General features: G+C 41.5%; 1 protein-coding gene across 3 annotated transcripts in view; it reads left to right on the forward strand.

Annotated features, from left to right (window-relative positions):
• Window positions 1-23,992, forward strand: part of slc25a26 (solute carrier family 25 member 26) — an 84,165-nt gene that overhangs the window by 41,836 nt on the left and 18,337 nt on the right. For all 3 annotated transcript variants that reach the window (XM_061687860.1, XM_061687862.1, XM_061687861.1), the window contains 3 exons: window positions 10,441-10,485; window positions 20,776-20,845; window positions 22,882-22,946. In XM_061687860.1, coding sequence (XP_061543844.1) covers window positions 10,441-10,485; window positions 20,776-20,845; window positions 22,882-22,946 — 180 coding nt within the window. The remainder of the gene's footprint in view (window positions 1-10,440; window positions 10,486-20,775; window positions 20,846-22,881; window positions 22,947-23,992) is intronic.

A 23,992-nucleotide genomic window follows, 5' to 3' on the forward strand; every position in this document is an offset into this window, starting at 1 on the left:
AGATGTGTCTTGACTCACACTTTGGCAATGAGACTTTTTTTGTAGGCCATCAATTAGGACTGAACCAGCTGATATTCATTTGCACTGACAAGGGCTGGATTGCTGTTTGATTATTGATAGATTTTAGGTGTCCTGACTTTCCATGCCTTTTTGCAACTCCCTTTCTTCATGTGTTGAATACTTTTTCCCTTTGTCATTTCACATTTTCACACACATCTTAATTTCTGATCTTATTTGTGCTAATTTCTTTTTATGTGTGGATTACTTTGGTTGTTCCCAACATCTGGTGAACATTTCAGGTCAATAGCACCTTTGAAAGTATATTTAGTGAGAAAAATAGTGACATGTTAAATACTTATTTCAGCTGCTGTATATTGTCAATCATTTTTGCAGGTCTGTGTGAGCTTGAACATGGAGCTGCCCAAAACACCTCCTGTGTCTCTGTTGTTTTCTATCACCTTTCATCACATCATGAATGTTTGTTATCAAACAGTCAGTCCATCATCGTACTTTACTAACATGCTGCAGATGGAATGTTGTTGCGTCAGTATGCTTGTGTGAGTATGTTTGCAATGTGTGGATATAAAAAGTCAACACACCACTGTTCAAATGCCAGATTTTTGTGATATAAAAAAAATGAGATCAAGATAAATCATTTCATTACTTTTTTCATCATTTTTGTTGATGATGTTATCTGTAAGCTGTACAACAAATAACAGAGAAAATGTGGTTGAACAAGTTTGCCCACCCTTTTATAACTTGTGATGTGTCGTTGTTCAGAATTAAAGTTACATGCAAAATCATGTTAAATTGGAGTCAACACACACCTCCCACCATTTTAAAGTGCCTCTGATATACCCCCAAATTAAGTTAAGCTTGTTTTGTAGTCCTTTGTTGACATTTTTGTTGTCACATCTTTGCCGCACACTGAGCGACGTGGCAAAAAGCAACTGAAGTGGACCATCACAAAAATTACAGTTTGCCACTCTTCGCCACGCACCATGCGATTAAGTACCGCGCATAGATTGATACCTGCGATTGGCTGGCAACCAGTTCAGGGTGTACCCCGCCTCCTGCCCGATGATAGCTGGGATAGGCTCCAGCATGCCCGTGACCCTTGTGAGGATAAGCGGCTCAGAAAATTGATGGATGGATAGATTGATACAGTACAATGGAAAAACTGCAACCCTGTATTGGGTTATGAGGCTCCACAAACAAAATACTGTATTATTTTGTATTGCACCACAAAAATATTGATTGCCAAGGAAGAAGCAGATGGCCACAAAGAAGAGGAAATGGGGGAGGATAAAGAGAGTGTGTGGATATTTTGAGAGGCTGCTGGCAATGATCGATCACCCCATTGACTTCCTGCACCTGTGCATTTCGGGAACAGAGACTATATGCCCGGAAACATTTGATTTATAAAAGCTGTGCATTATGTATTTTTGATTGGCTGTTACATCTGCCTCACTGATGGTGTAGTGGTACACTCACCTGACTGGTGTAGGCAGCGTGGGTTCAGTTCCCACTCAGTGACTGTGTAAATGTGAGTGCGAATGCTTGTCCGTGTCTATATGTGCCCGAGTCCGCCTTTCGCCCGAAGTCAGCTGGGATAGGCTCCAGCGCCCCGTGACCCTAAACAGGATAAGTGGTGTAGAAAATGGATGGATGGATGTTACATCTGTGATTTTGCGATGCTCTACAGCGGTGATTCAAAATTTTAATTGCAACAAAACCAGTGGCCGACCATCGACTCATTGTGCAGCAGGCTTTACAGCATACAAAGAAGGAAATAATTATTTGATCCCTCAATGATTTTGTAAGTTTACCCACTGACAAAGATACAGTATGTATGGTCTATAATTTTAATGCTAGGTGTATTTTAATTTGGAGAGACAGACTATCACAGAAAAAAATCTAGAAAATCACATAAAACAAAAGATAAAAAAATTTTTTTGCAATTCATTGAGGGAAATATTTGACCCCCTATCAAAACATTACTTGGTACTTGGTGAAGAACCCCTTGTTGCTCTGTACAGAGGTCAAACTTTTCTTGTAGTTGATCACGAGGTTTGCACACATCTTGAGAGGAATTTTGGACCACTCCTCTTTGCAGATCCTCTCCAAATCCTGCGGGTTTGGAGGCTGTGCCTTGGCAACTCGAAGTTTCAGCTTCCTCCACAGATTTTCTATGGGATTTAGGTCTGGAGACTGGCTAGCCCACTCCATGACCTTAATGTGCTTCTTCTTTAACCACTCTTTCATTTCCTGGGCTATGTGGGCAAAATTGGGCTATGTGGGCAAAATTCAGGAAAAGCCTACTAGAACATCTGAACTTCATTTGGGGTTATTCAGAGGCACGGTAGATGATGACAGTTGTGTGCTGACTCCCATTTAACATGAGTTTGAATGTGATTAATTCTGTGTGTAATTCTGAACACAGCCACCTCAACAGTTATAAGACAGTGTGCAAATCTGTGCAACCACATTATTGCAGGTGTTTATTTTTACTTCCCCTCTTTTAAAAAAGTTTTTTTTAATTGAGTTGGACAGGTTATAGGTCACTTTAATGGTGTCATTTTTTGTAAAAACCTGACATTTGAACAGGGGTGTGTCGACTTCTCATATCCAGTGGGTGTGGGTGTTGTTGCTTGCATATTGGTATTACTTTGCAAGAGAATCTATCATGTTGTATTAGTAGATAATTAATGTGGGCTTGAATATACAGTAGTTTGGTCTTCACATGGCCTACATTCATTTGACCTTTTGACAATGGCTGCTGCTGATGGCTTCCCCATGTGATTACCATCTGGATTTTTCACAAAACATTTCTCCACACGCAGCGTGTCTCTTCTGTTTCTGTACTTTAGTGTAAAGATATTTCTTATATAGTCATCAGTATTTGAGAATTCATAGTTATTGTTGATGTTAATCACCAGTGATCTTGGTGACATTACACAACATCATATATTTTTTTACAGCTGCTTTATCTGAATTCTCACATGCATCTTATCCCTCTGTGAGAGAGTTGGATTGGATAAAGGGCTCCAATTTGGAAAATGTATAGCGTAATGCAATTGGAAAACTACTTAATACACCTTAATCTGCTGGACCAGAAGAACTGTTATCTCTCAATCAACCCAAGATTTTTTTGAATCAATTTTTGTTAGCTCATTTTGTAAATTGAATTTGAAATCCTTAATGCTATGAAATTCATGTGTTGGATTTCAAATCCATGGGCTTTAGGACATTTTGATAGATGGATTTGCAGTGGTCATTGGGCATTAAGTACTAGCATAGGATCCAGCTGCATTCTCCAGCTCATGAATCATTTGCTCCACATCTGGTGGCAAGTGTGGACAGACTCAGCAAATACTTGTTCATGATCTGTTTTCAAGGTTTGACTTTCTTTACTTAGGTGTGCAGTGTGATTAGTGGTTGTCATTCTCAAATTTGGAAGGGAATATATCCAGAACATCCATCCATCTATTTTCTGAGCCGCTTCTCCTCACTAGGGTCGCGGGCGAGCTGGAGCCTATCACAGCTATCATCGGGCAGGAGGTGGGGTACACCCTGAACCGGTTGCCAGCCAATCGCAGGGCACATATAAACAAACCTTTCTCTTTTAACACTGCACTTGCGCAGTGTGAAAGGCCCCTGTGTCAAAGCACAACTATGACAGCACCCTGAACTGGTTGCCAGCCAATCGCAGGGCACATAGAAACAAACAACCATTCGCACTCACAGTCACACCTACGGGCAATTTAGAGTCGTCAATTAACTCACCATGCATGTTTTTGGGATCTGGGAGGAAACCGGAGTGCCCGGAGAAAACCCACGCGCGGGGAGAACATGCAAACTCCACACAGGCGGGGCCGGGGATTGAACCCCTGTCCTCAAAACTGTGAGGCGGACGCTCTAACCAGTCATCCACCGTGCCGCCATATCCAGAACAACATACACTTATTTACCTACAGAACCAAACGAGATCCAAATCAAAAGCTGTATCACAAATTACAGTACACCTGTGTCCGATAATAATAATAATAATGCCTTTATTTAGATTGCCACTGTCTGACAAAAAAAATACAATTCATTACTTATGATACAATTGTAATGTAATTAATACTTTTACAATGTTCTTTTTTTTTTAGATACTGAGAGGTGTCTTGTTAGCTTATTTTTTCATTAGAAACAACTCTCAGTACAGTGCAGTTCATTTCCACACAACTGTAAACTAGAACCATACTATTATAATAACCATCCAATATTTTAATAATTTCTAAAAATTATTTTCACTTTTAAATTGTCAGTCAAAATACATATCTTAATTATATCTTTATTATAGTATTGGATACCTTGAGACTGTGCAGGTGTATTTAATGTTGTGGCCAGCGAGTTTGTTTCCCCCCACATCCTTAAACCATTATAATGTCTTCATACCGGTATAGCTGAACACTCGACAAAGTGAGATACTGTACTTTGTTCCGACATATGATTACACATTCGTCTTAGTTTTGAGGGCCATTCACTGGTAGCAACAGGTAGTTTTATCGTAAAAAAAAAAAAAGACAAAACATTTAAGGATGAGATATTTGTGGAAAGAAGAGATTAATAATATCTCTCAACTGTTGGCCACATGTACATACATTTGTCTACTTATTTCTGTCTCAACAGCCATCATCTTGCCTTGTTCTCTTTTAAAATCTCATCAGTATGCACAAGCTGCAGTATGACCTATTAAAAGTTGTTTGTCAAATTGCAGCCAACTAGCTTGTCCTGCAATCAGGCTCATGCGGAATATATTTTGACATGTGTTTTTCTGCCCTCCACTGAGTGCTTAAGGACCTGTGACAGGCCGAAGCCTCTCGGAATACTAATAAAGTCCCTGCTAATACAGTTGGCAACTATGCTTTGTACACACAAACTGGAACCGTGTCAGCAGAATGACGCAGTCCCACATCTCAATAGGAATGTGATATAGAACCAGACAGTAAGGGCATGTGGCCCTGTCACCTTCGATCAGGCGCAAAATGTGTCAGCAAGCATGCATCGGCTGTATGATCGAGTGCCATGACTTTTGCATGCAAAAATGTAAGATACCCATATGCAGAATGGCAGGTTTGTGGGAGAGTCGTTCTTCTATTTCCCAGCCGTGGAATCCCCTCTCTGGAGGCTAGCCGGATGACATAGATGTTTGAGGGCTTTGGGAGCAGATGGTGCTGAGCTCCTGGAATAAAGTTCTTACTATGTAGCCAAGATCCAGAGCCTTCTTTTGACAGGATTTTTGCCAGAATATACGCAGCTCGACATAATTGCTCTGCTTTTAGAGATGATCTGTTTTTATTGTAGTCCATGCCAAGCAACGATGTAGGATTTGGACCCAGTCCAGTATTTTAGCCAAGTCTGTTGAGGTTCAGTAAGGTCTGATCTTCAAACTTGTAAGATATTAGTTCGTTGTCAAAGCAAGAATCTTACTTGACCATGGTAGTTGAGGTCTAAGGAAAAATCTGTGGTTCCTCTCTGCACATTAGCTGCACTCTTCTGATTTCCCTGGGTCACGAAAAGGTGCCAAGAAATAATCCAACAGATTTTGAATCATTTCCAACAAAAGATAGTTGAGTCAAAGAGGAAAACTGATTCATATGCAGTGCTCTGCATTTTCAACTTAATCATCAAAATTTGTGTGATTGGTTTCCTCTCTTTGAGACCAAACCAAGTCATAAATCTGGTATGGATCAGTCTTTTCAAATGCATTGCAGAACCCATCTGTCTTTGATCTTGTCACACATTGAGTGTACTGTTTACATACATTTTTGTTTAATTTGAGACTTTTTTAATTATCATATAATTTAAGTGAAGTGAAAGAAGAAATCAGTAAATCTAACACTTTTCTCCTACTTAGTCAAAGCTATTATTATTATTATATCATTATTGGCATTATTAATAGTAATGTTAGTGTGATAATTATAATCTATTTCATAATATTGCATTTGAATTCCACATTCTGTGTCTCATTATGACAGCCTCTCTAGTCTTTGTCTGTCTCCTTGGCTTGGAACATTGCGAAACTCTTTGGGGTGGTAATAAAAGACAGGTGCACTTTTATTCTTTTTAAAAGTTCACTCTCATCTGCTCACAGCTGGAAAATCATATTGTGTTGGCTGGACACCAACAGACCTACATCTAATAAGATTGCAAATCCTCTCTAAGGAGTGACAAAATGTTCTTGTCTGCCTGGAGAGGACAGAGGAGCCTGACTACAGTGTTTATTGTAGCTTCATGTCACACTTTTATCCACAGAAAACTGTACAAACTGTACAAATCTTACATCAGGGGGGCCCAAACTTTTTTGCCCCAAGATCTACTTTTCAAGCAGCCAACCTCCCGCGATCTACCTTTTTTTGGGGACGTGGGGGCCGCTACCATGTCTCCAGTTTGCAGAGCGCCACCAGTGAGCTAAAATTCTGAGCCGCCGAGACAGCTCAGCATCAATTTATGTTTATGTACCTTGCATCACCGCATGTGCCAATCTTGCACAACACAACATAATTAACAATGTACATTTCTTTGTCATGACCTGAGTTTACTTGCACTGAAGTGAATCAGCCAGGGATGCGTAGTCAGTGTCGTATTTTCCATGCACATTCCTAAAATGCCGCTCCACATTTCCGTTCTTTGGTAATGCGATGGCAGACTGGCAAATGAGGCATACGCATTTCAAAAATGTCATCGTGAAAAAATACTCCTTAAGTTTTTGTCTTCTTACTTGATCCAGCTCCCCCACTCATTTTTATACCCTTAAGTTTAAGAGAAAACACCGAGAGATAAAAATTGGAGGTAACTCACTGACTAGCTTGTTAGTTTTGACACACTTGGCGCCGTTGTTTGCGCATCTGCAGTTACCTTTTAGCAGCGTTGTTTGCGCATGTGTGTGACCTAAGTATCAGAAAAATTCAGATATCATCGATTATATATGTACATTAGTCAAGCAACGGGATGGATGATAGGCTGATGTCTTTTTTTTATTTATTTTTTTATGTGATGCGATGTCATGCGATCTACCAATACTACTACCAGTCGACCGCGATCGACGCATTCAGCACCCCTGTCTTACATCCTGTAATATAAGATGTAAGTGTACTGTATTTAAAGAAAACAACACTGAGGTGTTAACTAATAACAATCAATCAGGTACCTGATACAGACTGTGTGTAGCTCCTGGACACACCAAGTTACTTCAAGTGTCGTGGATCATATCAAGATCACAGTCAGTAGAGCGCTTGCTTTGACAAAGACAAGAAAATTGACACATTGATTATATTCGGGGGGGGGGGGGGAAGGTTGACAGTTCCATAATTTCCCATATCCACATTTAAATTTTTTTTTTTTTTTTTTAAAGATAGCATATGTTTTACCATGCCAGCGCCCAATAATACTTATGTGTGTGTTAAATACAGAAATAGGCCCTGTAACTGAGACTGTGCCTTTTAATATGGTGCACCTTATGCTCGTGAAAATACGGTTACAGTTAGAATACAAGTAACGTTTTTAGTTACTTTAAGCAGGTGCCAAGTGGCAGGAATATCTCTTATCCGCAGTACAAAAAGAGCATTAGCTTGACCGTACCCATTACTTGGTAATATATGCCACAGCGGTTACAGAATGAAATCCTCAACATAAACCAATAACTTAATTATTAGTGTAGTTGAAGCCACAATAAGTGTGCTACTTAGTGTAGACTTGTTTACACTAAGTAGCACACTTGACTAATAGACTTGACTAATACAGTAAGTGACTAAACATGTAAACAAGCACACCATTCTCAAGTACACTTCTCTATAAACTCTTAACTGATAGATAGACTGTAGCAACCCTGCATATTATTCAAGTTCTGTGGTTTTTGATTGTGTGGGGGTCCATGAAGGTAACTGTGTGTGTGTGTGTGTGTGTGTGCGTGCGTGCGTGCGTGCATGTGTGTGTGTGTGTGTGTGTGTGCGTGGGTGCATGTACATAAATGTGAGAGAGTGGCGGTTAGATATTGGGCTTGTGGAAAACAGACAAGACTGCACTTAATGTTGTCTTAAAAGCATGATTGCGGCCAACAGTACTCATTTTATTTTTTACATGATCACGCACACACACACCCACATACACACCACTCGCTTCCACCATCGTAATTTTGATGCAAAGAGCAAGAAAAGCTTTGTTCCCGGTGACAATTTTACGCGACCGTTTAACTAGCAAAGCTGTGGGTGATTGACGGGGGAAGAAGCACTTACTTACGTGAACGTCAGCAATGCAGCACATTAAACCAGCCCACGAGCAGTCCGGACTCCAGATGAAGTTGATAACTCTCACTTTTAATTGTAATTATTATTTAAGGTAAGTATTGTAAGTCCTTCAGTGAGTCCCTCCTTACCTCCATGACGATTTCTGATCGCGCACTTCGGTATGAATCACACGCTGATCGCGCACTTCGGTATGAATAATTAACCCACAATGCGTTGTGCGTTTAACACACCAGTAAAACGCTATTCTTAATGTGTAAAAAAAGTAAAAACAATCAAATATACTTTTTACGAAGGAAAATAAAAATAGTGTGGCGACAGTGAATCCGTGCATTTCTTTGCACTTTTATATTCACTATACCTTCACTGTGCATTTTATGATAAACAATGACCTCCCAGTCATTTTCCTCAATATGTTTGCCTATTTGGTAACTGGACAGATGGGCTGCTGCTTCTTCAAGTCAACAGCTATAAATGATTACTTGCTAAGAATAATTGGTTGACTCAATAGTAACAATTATTGGTTTGATGAAGTACCTATAATCTGATTACTTTCCTGGATAAGGTACTTTGTAACGCGTTACCGGCATCACTGCGAGCCACAAAGTTCATGGAAATGAGTGGTGTTGTTTTAGCGTAAGCCTACGAAGAAACACACACTGACCATTTAACTACTGAAAATAACAAGCACTGAAGGCAATATTTTTCCTCTAGACCAGGGGTGTCAAACTCATTTTTGTCACGGGCCACATCTCAGTTATGACTTACCTCGGAGGGCTGCTACAACTGTGGATCCATATAAATGAAAGATTACCTCATATACTGTAATTACAGGATACACAAAACATTGATGAATAACCAGTTTTGAAAGCAGAAGCCTAAAAATACATGTTTTTCAACTATTACATTACAATTAGCGATTTTGATTTGCTTTCGCGGGCCTCATAAAATGATGTGGCGGGCCGGATCTGGCCCCCCAGTTTGACATCTGTGCTCTAGACAGTCATTTGTTATACTGATAGAGCGGGGACATTCTTGTTGAGCTCAGTAAAATCACTAAACTGTTACTGACCTGCTCCTGAACTTGCTTTAGTCTGACTCTCAACTCAAGCACAGTACTGAAACAGCCCTATTCGGAGTAACTAATGACATTGTTATGCCTGTAAAATCCCAATTCAGCGACAAACTTTGTCAAGTACCAATAAAGCTCCAATTAGTTGTAAATGCATTGCAAAGCTCTTGGCAATTGTTCTTTTCTGCGCTCAGAGAGCAGATGTTGCAGATACACTGAGTTTGACTCTATCCAGATTGATTGTTTATATGAGGTCAGTTTGCTTGGGACCAAGTGTTTAATTATCTCATTGAATGGCATAAACACAGTTGTGTAGTTGTAGTCTCTGATGAAACAGATTTGAGCAGAGGCACAGATGGATGAGTGATTTACCATTATTGCTGTGATCAAGGCAGCACGTTGATCGACCGGTTAGCACATCTGCCTCACAGTTCTGAGGACCGGGGTTCGAATCCCGGCCCCACATGTGTGGACTTTGCATGTTCTCCCCGTGCCTGCGTGGGTTTTCTCCGGGCACTCCGATTTCCTCCCACATCCCAAAAACATGCATGGTAGGTTGATGGAAGACTCTAAATTGCCCGTAGGTGTGAATGTGTACGCAAATGGTTGTTTGTTTATATGTCCCCTGCGTTTGGCTGACGACCAATTCAGGGTGAACCCCGCCTCTCGCCCAAAGATTGCTGGGATAGGCTCCAGCACGCTCGCGACCCTAGTGAGGATAAGCGGAACGGAAGATGAATGAATGAATGAATGAATGCTGTGATCAAACACTAAAAGCCTCAAACCTTTTTTTCCTCTCTCTTTGTTTTTCTTTTTTGGTCCTCCTTCCTTTCCTTCTCTCCAAACCCTGCAGTGCATGATGGCAGGATGGGCAAGCGGTCGCACATGTCAAAATCGATGCTGCTGTATGTTTGCGCTGGATTTGCCCATTGCCTTGGCCTCTCCAATGATAGAAAAAGTCCTGTGTGCTGAATTTTTTTTTCCTGGAAGGAATGGCACAGGCTGCTGCAGATTTGCAGGTTAAATGATTTTGAATACTACTGCAGATGTTAAAGATTCCAATCTTGTGTTTTTCAGATTCCGTTCTCTCTGGTGCAGTTTCCACTTTGGGAGTATTTAAAGGTACGTACTATATCTTTGCTTTGCTTATACTGTACAGTATGTTGCTCAAGAACTTTTATTTCCTTGTTGCATTCATCTAATGCAATATCACTCAGTATTATCATTTACAGTAATGATCCCCAGTGATTAATTCATGGCAGTGATATTGATGTTTTTACAGCAGAGAAACCCTTAGTGGCAACAAAAAGATGGGTTGTTCAATCCTGGTTTAATGGGTTCTGCACCTTCCATCATTCTAGCTCACAATTCATCACAAGTCTCTCCCTGGCTTTTCTTTTTCAATTATATTTTTTAATGTGTTCTCTCACCCATGTTTTGGCCCTTCTCCCCTTTAATAGCCTGGCTCTGGACACTTTAAAACCGTTTCTCTTGGAAAAGATGGCGTTTTGTAGGGGTGACATCATGTCTCAAGGGGCCCGAGAGGCGGACAGTCAAACATTCCATCGATGTTAGGGACTAATGGCTCAGCTAATGCACAATACCCTGCACATCTTTGTGTATGTGTGTGTGTGTGTCTGTGTGTGTGCGCGTGCATGCGTCTGTGCACTTGTGTGTGTTAATTTCTGACAGTTGGATTTTGGTATCCACAACTGTGTCTTTGTCCCTTAGTCAAAGGACTTCTCTTTCTGTGCCCTTCTGGACCCACGACCGGAATCTCTTCTACTCTCATTCTATTTTCTCCCCATAAACTTTGCAGTTACTGGTTCTATTTTTGATGAAAGAAAATCATACAGTCAGTAAATACACTGGTCTTTTACATTAAACATCCAGAAGAAAATGTTTGTAGTCTCTGAAATTGAAGGATTTCCCTAAAAAATGTAAGTGATTATTAACTGTCCTACAAATGCAGAAATGAGTAAAGCATAGTCCATCCATCTTCTACCACTTATCCTCACTCGGGTCACAGGTGAGCTGGAGCCCACCTTAGATGACTTTGGACGGGAGGCCGAGTATACCCACAACTGGTCGCCAGCCAATTGTAGTGCAAATGTAGATGAACAACCGTTCACACACATATTCACACCAATGGACAAATACTCTTCAATTAAGGCCTAACTAAGGCCTGCCACACACTGCGCAATGCGGTCGAACCCTATTGGACCGGATCATCGCATAAAAATAAGAGTTGCTGATGCACCCCCACACATTGAACGATTGGATATATGGACACCCTGAACAGCGAGCCTGGTTCTAAGGACCGGGGTTCAATCCCCGGCCCTGCCTGTGTGGAGTTTGCATGTTCTCCCCGTGTCTGCGTGGGTTTTCTCCGGGAACTCCGGTTTCCTTCCACATCCCAAAAACATGCATGCGAGGTTAATTGAAGACTCTAAATTGCCCGTAGGTGTGAATGTGAGTGTGGATTGTTGTTTGTTTGTATGTGCCCTGCGATTGGCTGGCAACCAGTTCAGGGTGTACCCCGCCTCCTTCCCGACGGTAGCTGGAATTGGCTTCAGCACGCCCGCGACCCTAGTGAGGAGAAGCAGCTCAGAAAATGGATGGATGGATGTACTTTATCACATTAATTAAACCATAAAAAGAAAGATTAAGAGTTAAGGAAGAAACGAGTTGCTAAAGAGAGGACGTGGGTGAGAATAAAAGCGAGTGTGTGGATATTTTAAAGGAGTCTCGCTGGCTCCATTTATTAGAACTTACCTTGTGGTTCAAATTTTGTATTGTGGGAAAAGCACTGGCCAACTGATAGGCCACTCAGGAAAACAGTTGCCAAACCACACACCAGTTCAGTCGAGTTCGGCCACATTGCTCGGTGCAGCAGCCTTAGGAATCATGTTTTTGGAATGTGGGAGGAAACCAGAGTACCCGGAGTCACACCGCCAACCTCAGAAAGGGAAGTCAAATGTGCTTACGACTTGGCTGCCAAGTTAAGCATAATCAACATTCAAATGTTTAAAACTAAGTCTTCTATTTTCAGGCGTAAAGTGAATGTGATTCATGTCACAGCTGCACCTCACGACATTCTTGCAAGTGTAAATAGCAGCTAACCACATTAGAACAAAAAAGTACCAACATATTTTGAAGTTGGACAAAGGTTTTGGTACACCACTGGAGGATGGATGGATGGATGCATACTAAAAAACAAAGAAAACGAAACACTCAGTTAATTTCCACAGAAGTTCTGCTGCTAAATCTCACCCTCACTCACGCAGCAAATCCGCTGAAAAGGTTGGCAGCGAGACAAATGGAGGGATAATCTAAGAAAGCAATTCCAGATTTAGCACTATTAAGTTGGAAATCTGTACTGCAGCAATTTTGCATTGTTGTCAGGAGGGAAAATGTCAGCCAATGCACAGCATACCAGATCAGACTTTATGGTCCTGTCTCAGTCTGGATGAGTATCGGGGGAGATGAGAGGGGGCCAGTTCCGGGGAATGGGTCCCTGCAGCTGTGCGACCTCTTGAGCACTGGGGCCTGAAGTGGTTTGTGAAAGACAAACTAGTGGGAGGGTTTAGCTAAAAACAAGATGAACAAAGGAATAGAAAATGCAGAGGAGATTATCTTCAACTATGTAGAAGATTTTAAATGCATGAGTGGAAATACGGAGCTTCAGCCATTTGTGACTTTTAGCACGAGTTAGGTGTCAGCATTTTTCCCTGCAAAATGTTGTAGTGAACAGACTTCTGATTATTTGTTTCCAACAAATAATCAGTATTCTCTTCCTTTCTGATGTGGTTTTTGCACTCCCATTACTCTTCTAGAAAAGGCTGAAAATAATTGGGATTTGTTCTAAAATGTCACTGAAATACTGTACAATTTTAGCAGACCAACATAGATCAACAGAATTGCTCTCATATTCGTTCCTGGTCATGTTGCTTATTTTCCCAGACAGATTTTGGTAGATAGACTTTATAGGGCTACTTTAAATCCTCCCCCTTCGGCCAATGCAAACAATGGCATACACCCACCCAAACACCCACAAGGCTGGTTGAATGGTGCGGCCAGATAGCCCTTCATTTCCCAACCTTTATTGAGTCAAGGCAACAAGACTATACACAAGAAAAATCTCACGGCACACCCTCCATCCATCCATTTTCTGAGCCGCTTCTCCTCACTAGGGTCGCGGGCGTGCTGGAGCCTATCCCAGCTGTCATCGGGCAGGAGGCGGGGTACACCCTGAACTGGTTGCCAGCCAATTGCAGGGCACATACAAACAAACAACCAACCATTCACACTCACATTCACACTTACGGGCAATTTAGAGTCTCCAATTAATGCATGTTTTTGGGATGTGGGAGGAAACCGGAGTGCCCGGAGAAAATCCACGCAGGCACGGGGAGAACATGCAAACTCCTCACAGGCGGGGCCGGGGATTGAACCCGGGTCCTCAGAACTGTGAGGCTGACGCCTCATGGCACACCACCAAACAAAAATATCGGAATAATGATGATCTCATTCCAGTTTATGTAGTGTGAAATCTGGTCCTGATTAATTGAAAACAAAGCTGATATAGTCAACAGGAAATCATGACTTACTCTGTTGTAAGATTGGCGACAAGTGAATACACAGGTTTGTTGTGCATTCGCCCATCTAATTCAATAGCATTTAATTGTTCTGCCTTTCACTATTCATCATAACTAAATGAACAAAGATATAGTTGTAGTTCATAAATAATTTTTGGACAAATAAAGCGAAATTGGATATTTTTGCACGGCACCCCTGATGCTTTCTCACGACACACTAATGCCCCTTTTCCATTGTACGGGTTCTACCCCAACCAGCCTCGCTCCGCCCCGCGTGGTCGCGTCTCCACTTTTTTGAGGCCGGGTGGTGGTGACAATGGCGCCTCTTTTCAGAACCTCATCCAACCTGGTTCTAAAACGCAGGCCGAGTAGGGCCATGACGTAACTGTCATCTGATTGGCCAACAGATGTAGATGTTTCTTAAAAGCGCGATGACTTGTCACTTTCACAATCATGGCGTCTAAATGCTGCTGCACACCGAGTGACGCCACCGAACCCCACTGAACCGTCGCGCAGTGTGCGTGATTAGGCAACTATTTTCACGATCGAAAACTCATTTCCTGGTGTAGTGAGCTGCGCCGCATCAAGTATATAAAGAATCAAATATTGTGTTTTACATCGGTACATAACTATATTCAGAATGTATAATGTACCTGTGGCTGAAAAAGCAACGCTTGTGACCAGAATGTACGCGAACGTACGTACACACTGGGTACATTGAAATGGATTAAGCCAGTGAGCCTCCTTTCAAATATCCACACACTCGTTTTTGTTCTTACCAACACCCTCTCTCTTTAGCAGCCTGCTTCTTCCTTAATTTCTCGTGTATAATGCGGCTTTCCCCCCCAAAAAAATTTCAAAAGTCAATCGTGCGCATTATACATAGGTAGAGCGGAAAATGGAAAAGACTTTCACATTTTATATATGTATGCCGCCATCTGGATGTTATGAGAAAGGTGTACACTTTCATTCCAATATGCCACCGCCACCTAGAGGTTATGAAAAAGGTATAGACTACACTTTTATTCCAAAATGACAGGGGGTACGTATGACCACATATATGTACAGTTGTGCTCATAAGTTTACATACCCTATCAGAATTTGTGAAACTGTTTATTTTAAATACGACTGATGACTGAACAACAACAATCATTATTTTTTTTTATGGTTATGTTTTGTTTAATGATAATGCTTTTCTGAAATGCTTGACCGTTTAATTTGAATCCCATTGAAATAAAATTAAGTGTGTTTCACCTGGCCCTTCATGTTTTCTTTGAAGAATTGTACCAATCTTACAAATTCTGCCTGGGTAATCAAACATAGGAGCACAACTGTGTGTTTTCTCATTTACTAAATAAAAGTAGGGCTCTGAATTTCAAAATAAGAGCAAGTAAATAAAAAAGCAAGTATTACGTGTTCAAATAAAGTGCTTAATTTTAGAATAATTATTTGAAAAAAAACTAACAAAATACAGGTAATACTTAATGTTTTGATCATATTGGTAGAAGCAACAGCATGCATTGTAAAAATGCATTGTACATAGGTAGAAGGGTTTTCCAGAGTTATGAAGTCAACTTTGGAGGTGCGTATCATACCTCCATCTTTCTTTGGTTTATGGTTTATGGATTGTGATAAAGGATTGTGATAAAGTACAAGATATTGAAAACACAGCATCAAACGCCTATGCAGGCTCGCCGGCATCCACTTGTGATTCCCTCATGTGTGGCGGCGTGTCGACAACTCTACACGATGGTCCGGTACAGTCGGGTTCGACCACGTTGCACAGTGTGTGGCAGACTTGAAGCAGCTTTTGTTTTGTGGCCGACTGAGGAGGTGCGGGCATTTTTGTCCATATTGGCAGAAGATGAAATACGGCGAGATGCAAGGCGGGACAAATAAGCATGTCACCTTGTTCTTGATCACGCCCCAATTCTTCCCACTTTTGATTGGTACCTGTTGCAATGGAAAAGCAACAGGCCAGGACAAGTGAGGCCGGGGCAGAGCGGGGCCAGGCCGTTCCGGAACTTGTAATGGAGAAGCGGCATGGTTGGGAATCACTCAAATTGCTGTCAGGGGCAAAACGTCATTTAGACAAAAACAATGGATATTATGATAAAAACAGCACTATAACGAATGTAATGCATTTTTCCACGCACTATACATTTTGAATTGAATCTCACCTCTGAAATAAAATACGTATTATGATACATAACCCTGGCGTCGGTCAGAATCCTCACATCTTCAAAACCATCACTTTTCAGTAAACCTATCAAAGGGTTCCTGGGGTACTGGTATGGGATCAGGAGGGTGTTGGTGTCGGACCGGGTTTCAGCACGTCAGTTTGTGCAGTTTCCCGGTCCGTGCACCCTGCCACTCCGCTCCCTGCACCCCTGGATTTTAAATGCATCACCCACACTCCCCACGTTTTAATGCACCACAAACACCCATCTCTGGGGGGCAGTGGGTCGTGGGTGGGGGGGATTTGGCCGTTCGTCAGCAGTGCCTAATTTTCTTTCACTGGGTGTGGGGCCACACAGTTATTGCGACAAATAACTCATGAATATGTAAATCGCTTGTGTATCCCCTCACTTATACTCTCGTCCTGTAGGCTTTTATAATTTACATAATTAATCCCACCACACTTCAGTTGTACAGCCGGGTTCATGATCCTTGTCCTGCATGCTTCTTCTCCTGTCCTTGTCCAGTTCTATCTTGTCCTGTCCTTCCCTCTGGGTGTAGCACTACAGCCCCATGCAACACTCATATTTAATGTTTCATTGTTGTAGATAATGTAATGACTTACTTCTCTTATCTTGTTTACAGTTAGTGCTTTGTCTTTGTTTCTCTCTCCCCTCTCAAAACTTTGTTCTGATCGACTCTGATTCTCAATAAACCTCAATTATAATACTAAGAACCCACAGCGGAAGCTTAAAAACTCTACTGTGACACAGTAAAACTGTTCCGGCATAAAAGGGATACAGATTTTCCATTCTGCTTAACCTAACAGCCGAACAGGACAAAAAGAAAAAAAAAAAACGGTTTGTTTGTTGAGTCATTAGTATTGCATTGTCAAAGAGAGCAAGCCAATTACAGCACTTGGTCACTAATTTGTAAAAATAACAGACTCACGTGGGACTGAACAACAGTATAGATTTGTGAAAAACTATTAAATTGCCCAAATTTGGACATCGGTTTCCACCCCCTCTCCCCTAAAGATTCTGAATTATACAACCTTAAGAGAAATTTACTTTACAGGTTCCTTAAGTGTATCATTCCTTAAGTGTGACCACCACCATGTTCACAGGCATAAAACGTTCCAGTTGCACTTTGGGATGGAAATGTGCTGCATTATGGCTTTTCCTAACTGCTCTACATAAGCCAACTCAGCTACTGGCAAAAGACATAAAGAGGAAAAGGGAGGAACAAGAACAATATATGACTTGACCCAATGGAAGAAGAGGAAGGCAACTGAATGTGTTCATTATTAGTTCAATAATCAAGAACATTCACCTCCTTTTGACCTTGAATTTTCTTATCACAAAGAGCACATTGTTCTCATGAGAATTAGTTAGAAAATGACATGTAAAATGATTTTGTTTTTTAGTTTATTGACCTCATGTAGCTAAATAAGGAGACCAAAATATCTCTCTGTGATGCAGTGCAGCTCTATGCCATTGCAAACCTCAACTGCAACAGTAAACATATTGTGATGCTTCTCAAAAGGTCTCAAACAAAGCACAGCATTATTATCTTAATTAAAACAATGTACTATAGAATTCCTGTCATGGATCACATCAGATTTTGCTGACACATTTACTGATGTGACCAGAAAATGTATTCATAACTCAATGTTCGTCCAGCAAAATAAGCATCACCATGTGCAAATTGAAACAAAACGGCAAGTCTTCAACACCCATCCATCCATCCATTTTCTGAGCCGCTTCTCCTCACTAGGGTCGCAGGCGTGCTGGACCCTATCCCAGCTGTCATCGGGCAGGAGGCGGGGTACACCGTGAACTGGTCGCCAGCCAATCACAGGGCACATACATAGAAACAAACAACCATTCACACTTACAGTCACACCTACGGGCAATTTAGAGTCGTCAATTAACCTACCATGCATGTTTTTGGGATGTGGGAGAAAACCGGAGTACCTGGAGAAAACCCACACAAGCACGGGGAGAACATGCAAACTCCACACAGGTGGGGCCGGGAATTGAACCCTTGTCCTCAGAACTGTGAGGCAGACGCTCTAACCAGTCGAACCCCGTGCCGCCTGATAAAGTACAATAGACTGGATATACAGCATCAAATGCCTATCCAGGCTCGCTGTTCAGGGTGTCCATATATCCAATCGTTCAATGTGTGGGGGTGCATCAGCAACTCTTATTTTTATGCGATGATCCGGTCCAATACCACCGTGCCGCAGTCTTCAACACATTCACCAAATGTGGCAGCCATTGTGTGACAAAAAGAATCAATTTCATTTATAACAATTTATATTTACTGTAAATGTTTTCAATCCACAAACAAATTAAGGAATTAGCCTCACTGTTCTAATACTTCTGAAGGAAAATGCATGTTTATGTAGTACTTGCTTACTTTTTGTACCACATCCAAAATCTGCAGCAGCTGTTGTTCCCAACAGCAAATCAAAATGTAAATCTTTTTATGACCTTAATTAATAGCATTTGTTTGATGATTTAATGACAATTACACTTTTGAGAGTTTGTTTTAAGTTTGCGCCATCCTTACATGACTGAGTACAGTACTAGAAACCTGCCTGTGAATATTCTCATTCATCCAGGTAATTCCATTCTCAGGGCATTGAATCGATCCTGTTCTGGTTGTCTTAGAAAAGTAGTAGGTGCTGTCCTAACTAGCCTGTTAGAAAGGTTAGTTATCAATTCCTGAGAGTAGAGTGGACTGGGCTCACCGCGAATAGCAAAAAATCTGTAATAATTAGCAGTCATTATAGTTGCCATGAAATTATATTAATTAAAAAATAATAATTTCCTAATTAATAGGGAATAAGCAGGGGCTAGGGTCATAAAAACACAAATTATCAGGGGATCAGGAAAAATACTGCAAATAAGTGGAAGATTCTGGGAGTACTAGGTGATAGGTTCCCCCAAAAAATCTGAAAATAGGTGAAGCCGTTAATACTGAACCGGTAATATGCGGAGGTCCACTGTACTGGAAACCTTCAAACACGTACATGTTTTGCGCACAGACCTACCAGCTTTTGTGCGGAAATTCTGACCCTGACACAACGGTTCGAAGGTCAAAGATTTGGTTTTCCCAGCTTTTACCCTATGATTTATTCATGAACCCAAGTGGAGGCAGAAAGAGACTGCATGAGCAAGGAATCCACCAGCATGAGGCCTTTTGATGTGGGCAAATCAAATTTTCTTACGCTGCCATCTAACAAAATGCACGACACATCGTTTGCGTTAACACACCGTCAGACTTATCCTTTCCTTTATGTGCGTGTTAGTGTTGCGGGCACACACACATGCACACACTTGGGAAACACATGGTCTTTGTGATGGCCCCGTGTGTGAAATAGGAGGAGATAAAATGCAGAAGATTAACCTTGCAGAAGGAAGAGGTGGAGGTGGGGTAATTCCTCCATGTGCTCGCTCCATTGCGCTCCCTGACACATAATCATACCTCTCAGTGGCCAAGGTAGCCCAGCTGTCCACAAGCGTTTTGCACAAAGGTTGACCTCATATAGTCTAAACCAGTGATTTCCAACCTTTATGGAGCCAAGGCACATATTTTACAACTGAAAAATCTCACGGCACATCAACAAACAAAAATGTCACAAAAAGTGGATACAGTAATTACTGCATGTACTTCCTGCCATCTAAGATAAGACCATTCATTTGTTCTGTCACTATGCCTCACTGGCATAAATAGATGAACAAAGATACATTTATTGTAAATATAATTTTTGGAGAAATTAAGTAAAATTTGATAATTTCCCACAGCACAGGTGAAGAGCACTCATGGCACACTAATATGCCACGACATACTGGTTGGGAATCACTGGTCTAAACCCTTGTTGCTGAAACTTGCAGGGAAAAGAAAAGCTACCTGTTCTTCATGTTGTTTCTGAAGCAACATTTATTTGATGTCAGGGCAAGGCCTGCATTGTCTAGAGTCATTATGAGAACTTCTTAAATGAGTTCCACCAATTTCTTTAAAATTTACTGAGCTAGACATGAAATACTGTACACTCACCAGCCATGATTTACAGTGAGGTACACCGGCACAATCTAATGAGAGCCAGTAGAAGAGATGGAGCAAATATTTGACTATTGCAGAGATGACAATAGTAATCACCCTCACCAAGACTTCAGTGCACTGGCATTTTCACAATGTTGAATAAAAGAAGCCAGAATTAATGGTTTCTCCTTTGGCCCAAGCGACACACCTTCACAAAGGTTTGTCGAGATTGGTTTGTGGCGAGGTTTTTATAGTAACAGCAGTACAAATCTATTTTGTTACAGATGGTGTAAAATATCACGAATGGAAAGGCGGTGCCATTTAGATTTTGGTTGCTGCGTTTTTGTCACTACAATAACTCAAAGGGCTAAAAGTGAAAGGAATTGCAAAAGTAGCCGGGCAGCCCAGTTCACAGCCGCTGGGCCAGAGCAGACTGGACGAATAATGTTTTGAAAATGTTTGATATCGCAACAAACGACTTCCCTCTTTGACCCTTCCCTTTTTTCCCCATTTGACTGCTCTTTCATTGTAATCCTTCCTCACCAACTCTCTCTTATTGTCTCTCTACCGTTCTCTCTTCCAGACTCAGTGGTCACAGAGGCGAGGTCACACGCTCCACTCTTGGCAGGCTGCACTGTGCGGAGCTTTTGCAGGTGCAGAGGATTATGGGTGCTGCTTTGAGAAGAGGTGGAAGGGGAGGGATGGTTGGATAGGTGAAAAGGTGGCTGGGAGGCCAATGTAGACAAGCTTTTTGGGTTTCCACCGAGCTGAGTTCTGCTGCTAAAGATCACCCTCACTCACACAGCAAATCCGCTGAAGAGGTTGGCGGAGAGACAAATGAATGGAAAATACAAGAAAGCAATTTCAGACTGAACGGCATTAAATTGGAAATCTGTACAACAGCGAATTTGCGTTGTTTTCGGGAGGGAAAATGTCAGCCAATGCACAGCATACCAGATCAGACTTTATGATCCTGTCTCAGCCTGGATGAGTATCAGGGGAGATGATAGGAGCCTGTTCCGGGGAATGGGTCCCTGCAGCTGTGCGACCTCCTGAGCACTGGGGCCTGCAGTGGTTTGTGAAAGACAAACTAGTGGGAGGGTTTTCTGAAAAACAATATGAATGAGGGAATAGAAAATAAGACAGAAAACAGTACCTTCAACTACATCTTGAACAAGGATTATAAATTTATAATAGATAGAGTGGAAATATGGAGCTTCACCCATTTGTAGTATCTCCAGTTAGGTAGTTGTACATCTTTGTTAGTAGTAGCATTTTTACATGAAAAGGTTTGTGGTGAACAAACCAGTATGCTACAAAAATTCAGATGTGTTTTAAATTCCCGTTCCTGTTCTAAAAACGGTTGTGATTCGCTGTACAACAAAGTAACTGAAATACAGTACAATTTTGCAGACCAGCATAGCTAGAATTGCTCTGATTCTTCTTCCTGCTCATGTTCCTTATTTTCCCACTTCATAGGGTTAATTTAAAACTCTCCCTTTGACCAATGCAAACAATGGCATATACTGTACCCGTAACACCCACTAGGCTGGTTGAATGGCAGTCTAGGAGCGGCCAAATAGCTTTTGGGAACAGAAAGTCAGTAGGCACACATTATGAAAATGAGGCTAAAAACAGCACTGTAAGGGATATAACACATTTTCCCACACACTATACATTTTCAATTGAATCTCAGCTCTTGAATGCCAGCTGCTGGATCTGAGTGGGGCACTGTCTTGTGCCCCTAATGCAGAATCGCCGCTGGTACATAGTTTATCTGTTTAGCTCATAGCAACTTTGAAAACAATATTTGTAGATACAATTCAAATTGATGGTGTTCTGCTTTCAAAACAATTGCATAATGCTAGGTTCTTACAGTAATTTTGTTTAAAAAGCACAATACATGGGGCCGTTGCCTTGTAACTGAGCGTGACTTATTCTGTTATGATAACAGTCTAAAGGGAAAAAAATGCAATAATTAAGAATATATTTAACTGGCATTCATAAAATGCATCACAAAGGGGTACCAAGGGCAAGTCACGTCCATACTTTCCTTCGAAAGAACTGCAGTTTCCAGGAGGGATCCTTGAGTTTCAAGCGCCTCCCTTGCGTTGAACTTCTCGCTCTCATTCACTCAAGTGCTTGACTTTGGAAATGCTTACGCAGGCGTGTTTAATTATCCTAAATAGTAGTCCTGACCCTGCTTGAACCACCAGAGGATGAGGCAGGATTACACCATTAGGGGATTTAGGTCTAATTTTCACTTTTTTTTTTCCAGCTAAAGCCAAGATTCAGAATACTCATAAGAATAGTGCCAAAGACAGGCTTCGAAGTGAAGTTGAATCCACCCAAGAAAGATATAACTGTATGAAATTATAATCAGCAATTGACACACCACCTCTCACATCAGCACAACTACTACTACTTCCACCACACCCACAAAAGTCTCATGTCATCACTTGATTGTGTGTCGCTCAAGGGAGGAATGAATCATTTGGATTAAAAGTGCGTCTGCTTTTTGTAGGGTATCACCTGAAGAACACCATGATGACGCTTCATTGTTTAAGGCTGCTTTAATACTGTATATTGCCGTTACTGTGGTAGCACATATGGCTCCTTCTATGCTTATTTTGTATTTAACACTGCGCCTTTAGTGTGGCTCTTGACAAATATTTGTTTATCACTGTAGGTGCGGTGGCGGCACTTGTTACCACTCCTCTCGATGTTGCAAAGACTAGGATAATGCTTGCAAAGGTATGCAAAGCTTTCTCTCTCTCTCTCTCTGTCTCTCTCTCTTTCTCTCTCTCTCTCTCTCTCTCTCTCTCTCTTTCTCTCTCTCTCTCTCTCTCTCTCTCTCTCTCTCTCTCTCTCTCTCTCTCCTTTTCTCTCTCTCACACACACACACACACACACACACACATATACACAGGCCATTTTTAAACAATCCTGTCAGGTGATGTCTCGCAGGCTGCAAACTGAATGAGGTAGAACCAGGACACTGAAGAAAGACACACACACAGTGTTAGTGCATGGTTTGTGTTAGAGGGGAGGACCAGAGAGGACTGCGTCGTAAGAATTTCCATCTCAAGGCTGCTTGTCTCTGAGAGGTGAACCAGAAGGTTCCACGTGTTAACTCTTCGCAGGACGTCCTGGACCCTGGACACCCATGTATACGCACGTTGACTAGTAGCTTCCCTCTCTCAGCCCCCCCTTTCTGACTTTTCTCCTCTTTGGGCCTTGGCTTCATCCGACTGTCTGGCTACCCTCCCTGTTCTTCCCTCTGTGTATTTAAGGTAATATGTTCAGACTCTAATCAGCCCATGCACACACACACATTTGCAGTTGCTTCTTGGCTAAAACACAGCGTTCCAAGCCCTCTCCACCCCCAGGTTTCTAGCTAATGAGATACTGGAATTAACGAAACAAAGTCTTGATTTCTTTCCAAAAACAATTTACTGGAAGTGAATCGGTATTGACTGTCCTGTAAACAACGTGAAAAGCAGCTGCTGTAATTTCCCATCAGCACAGTAACTTGGCAGGTGCAGAGCATCAGTTAGAATTTGTTAAGTGTGTTTTAGATTCCCCAAAGGCGGGCAGATCGTGCTATCACACACACCACAATTGTTTTTGTCACAAATCAAGCAAATTAGAAGTCTAACTTTGAAGTTTGTATTTTAATCATGAAAACACCGTTGCCATGTAAGTGAACGGCCAAAATGATACTGCGAAAGTTGGAGTCTGTGCTGCTCAAGATAGTAAATGTTGCAGACATATTACTGCCATAAATCAAATTCTCAAAC

This window comes from Phycodurus eques, chromosome 10, assembly GCF_024500275.1.
Source record: "Phycodurus eques isolate BA_2022a chromosome 10, UOR_Pequ_1.1, whole genome shotgun sequence".
Lineage (NCBI taxonomy): Eukaryota > Metazoa > Chordata > Actinopteri > Syngnathiformes > Syngnathidae > Phycodurus > Phycodurus eques.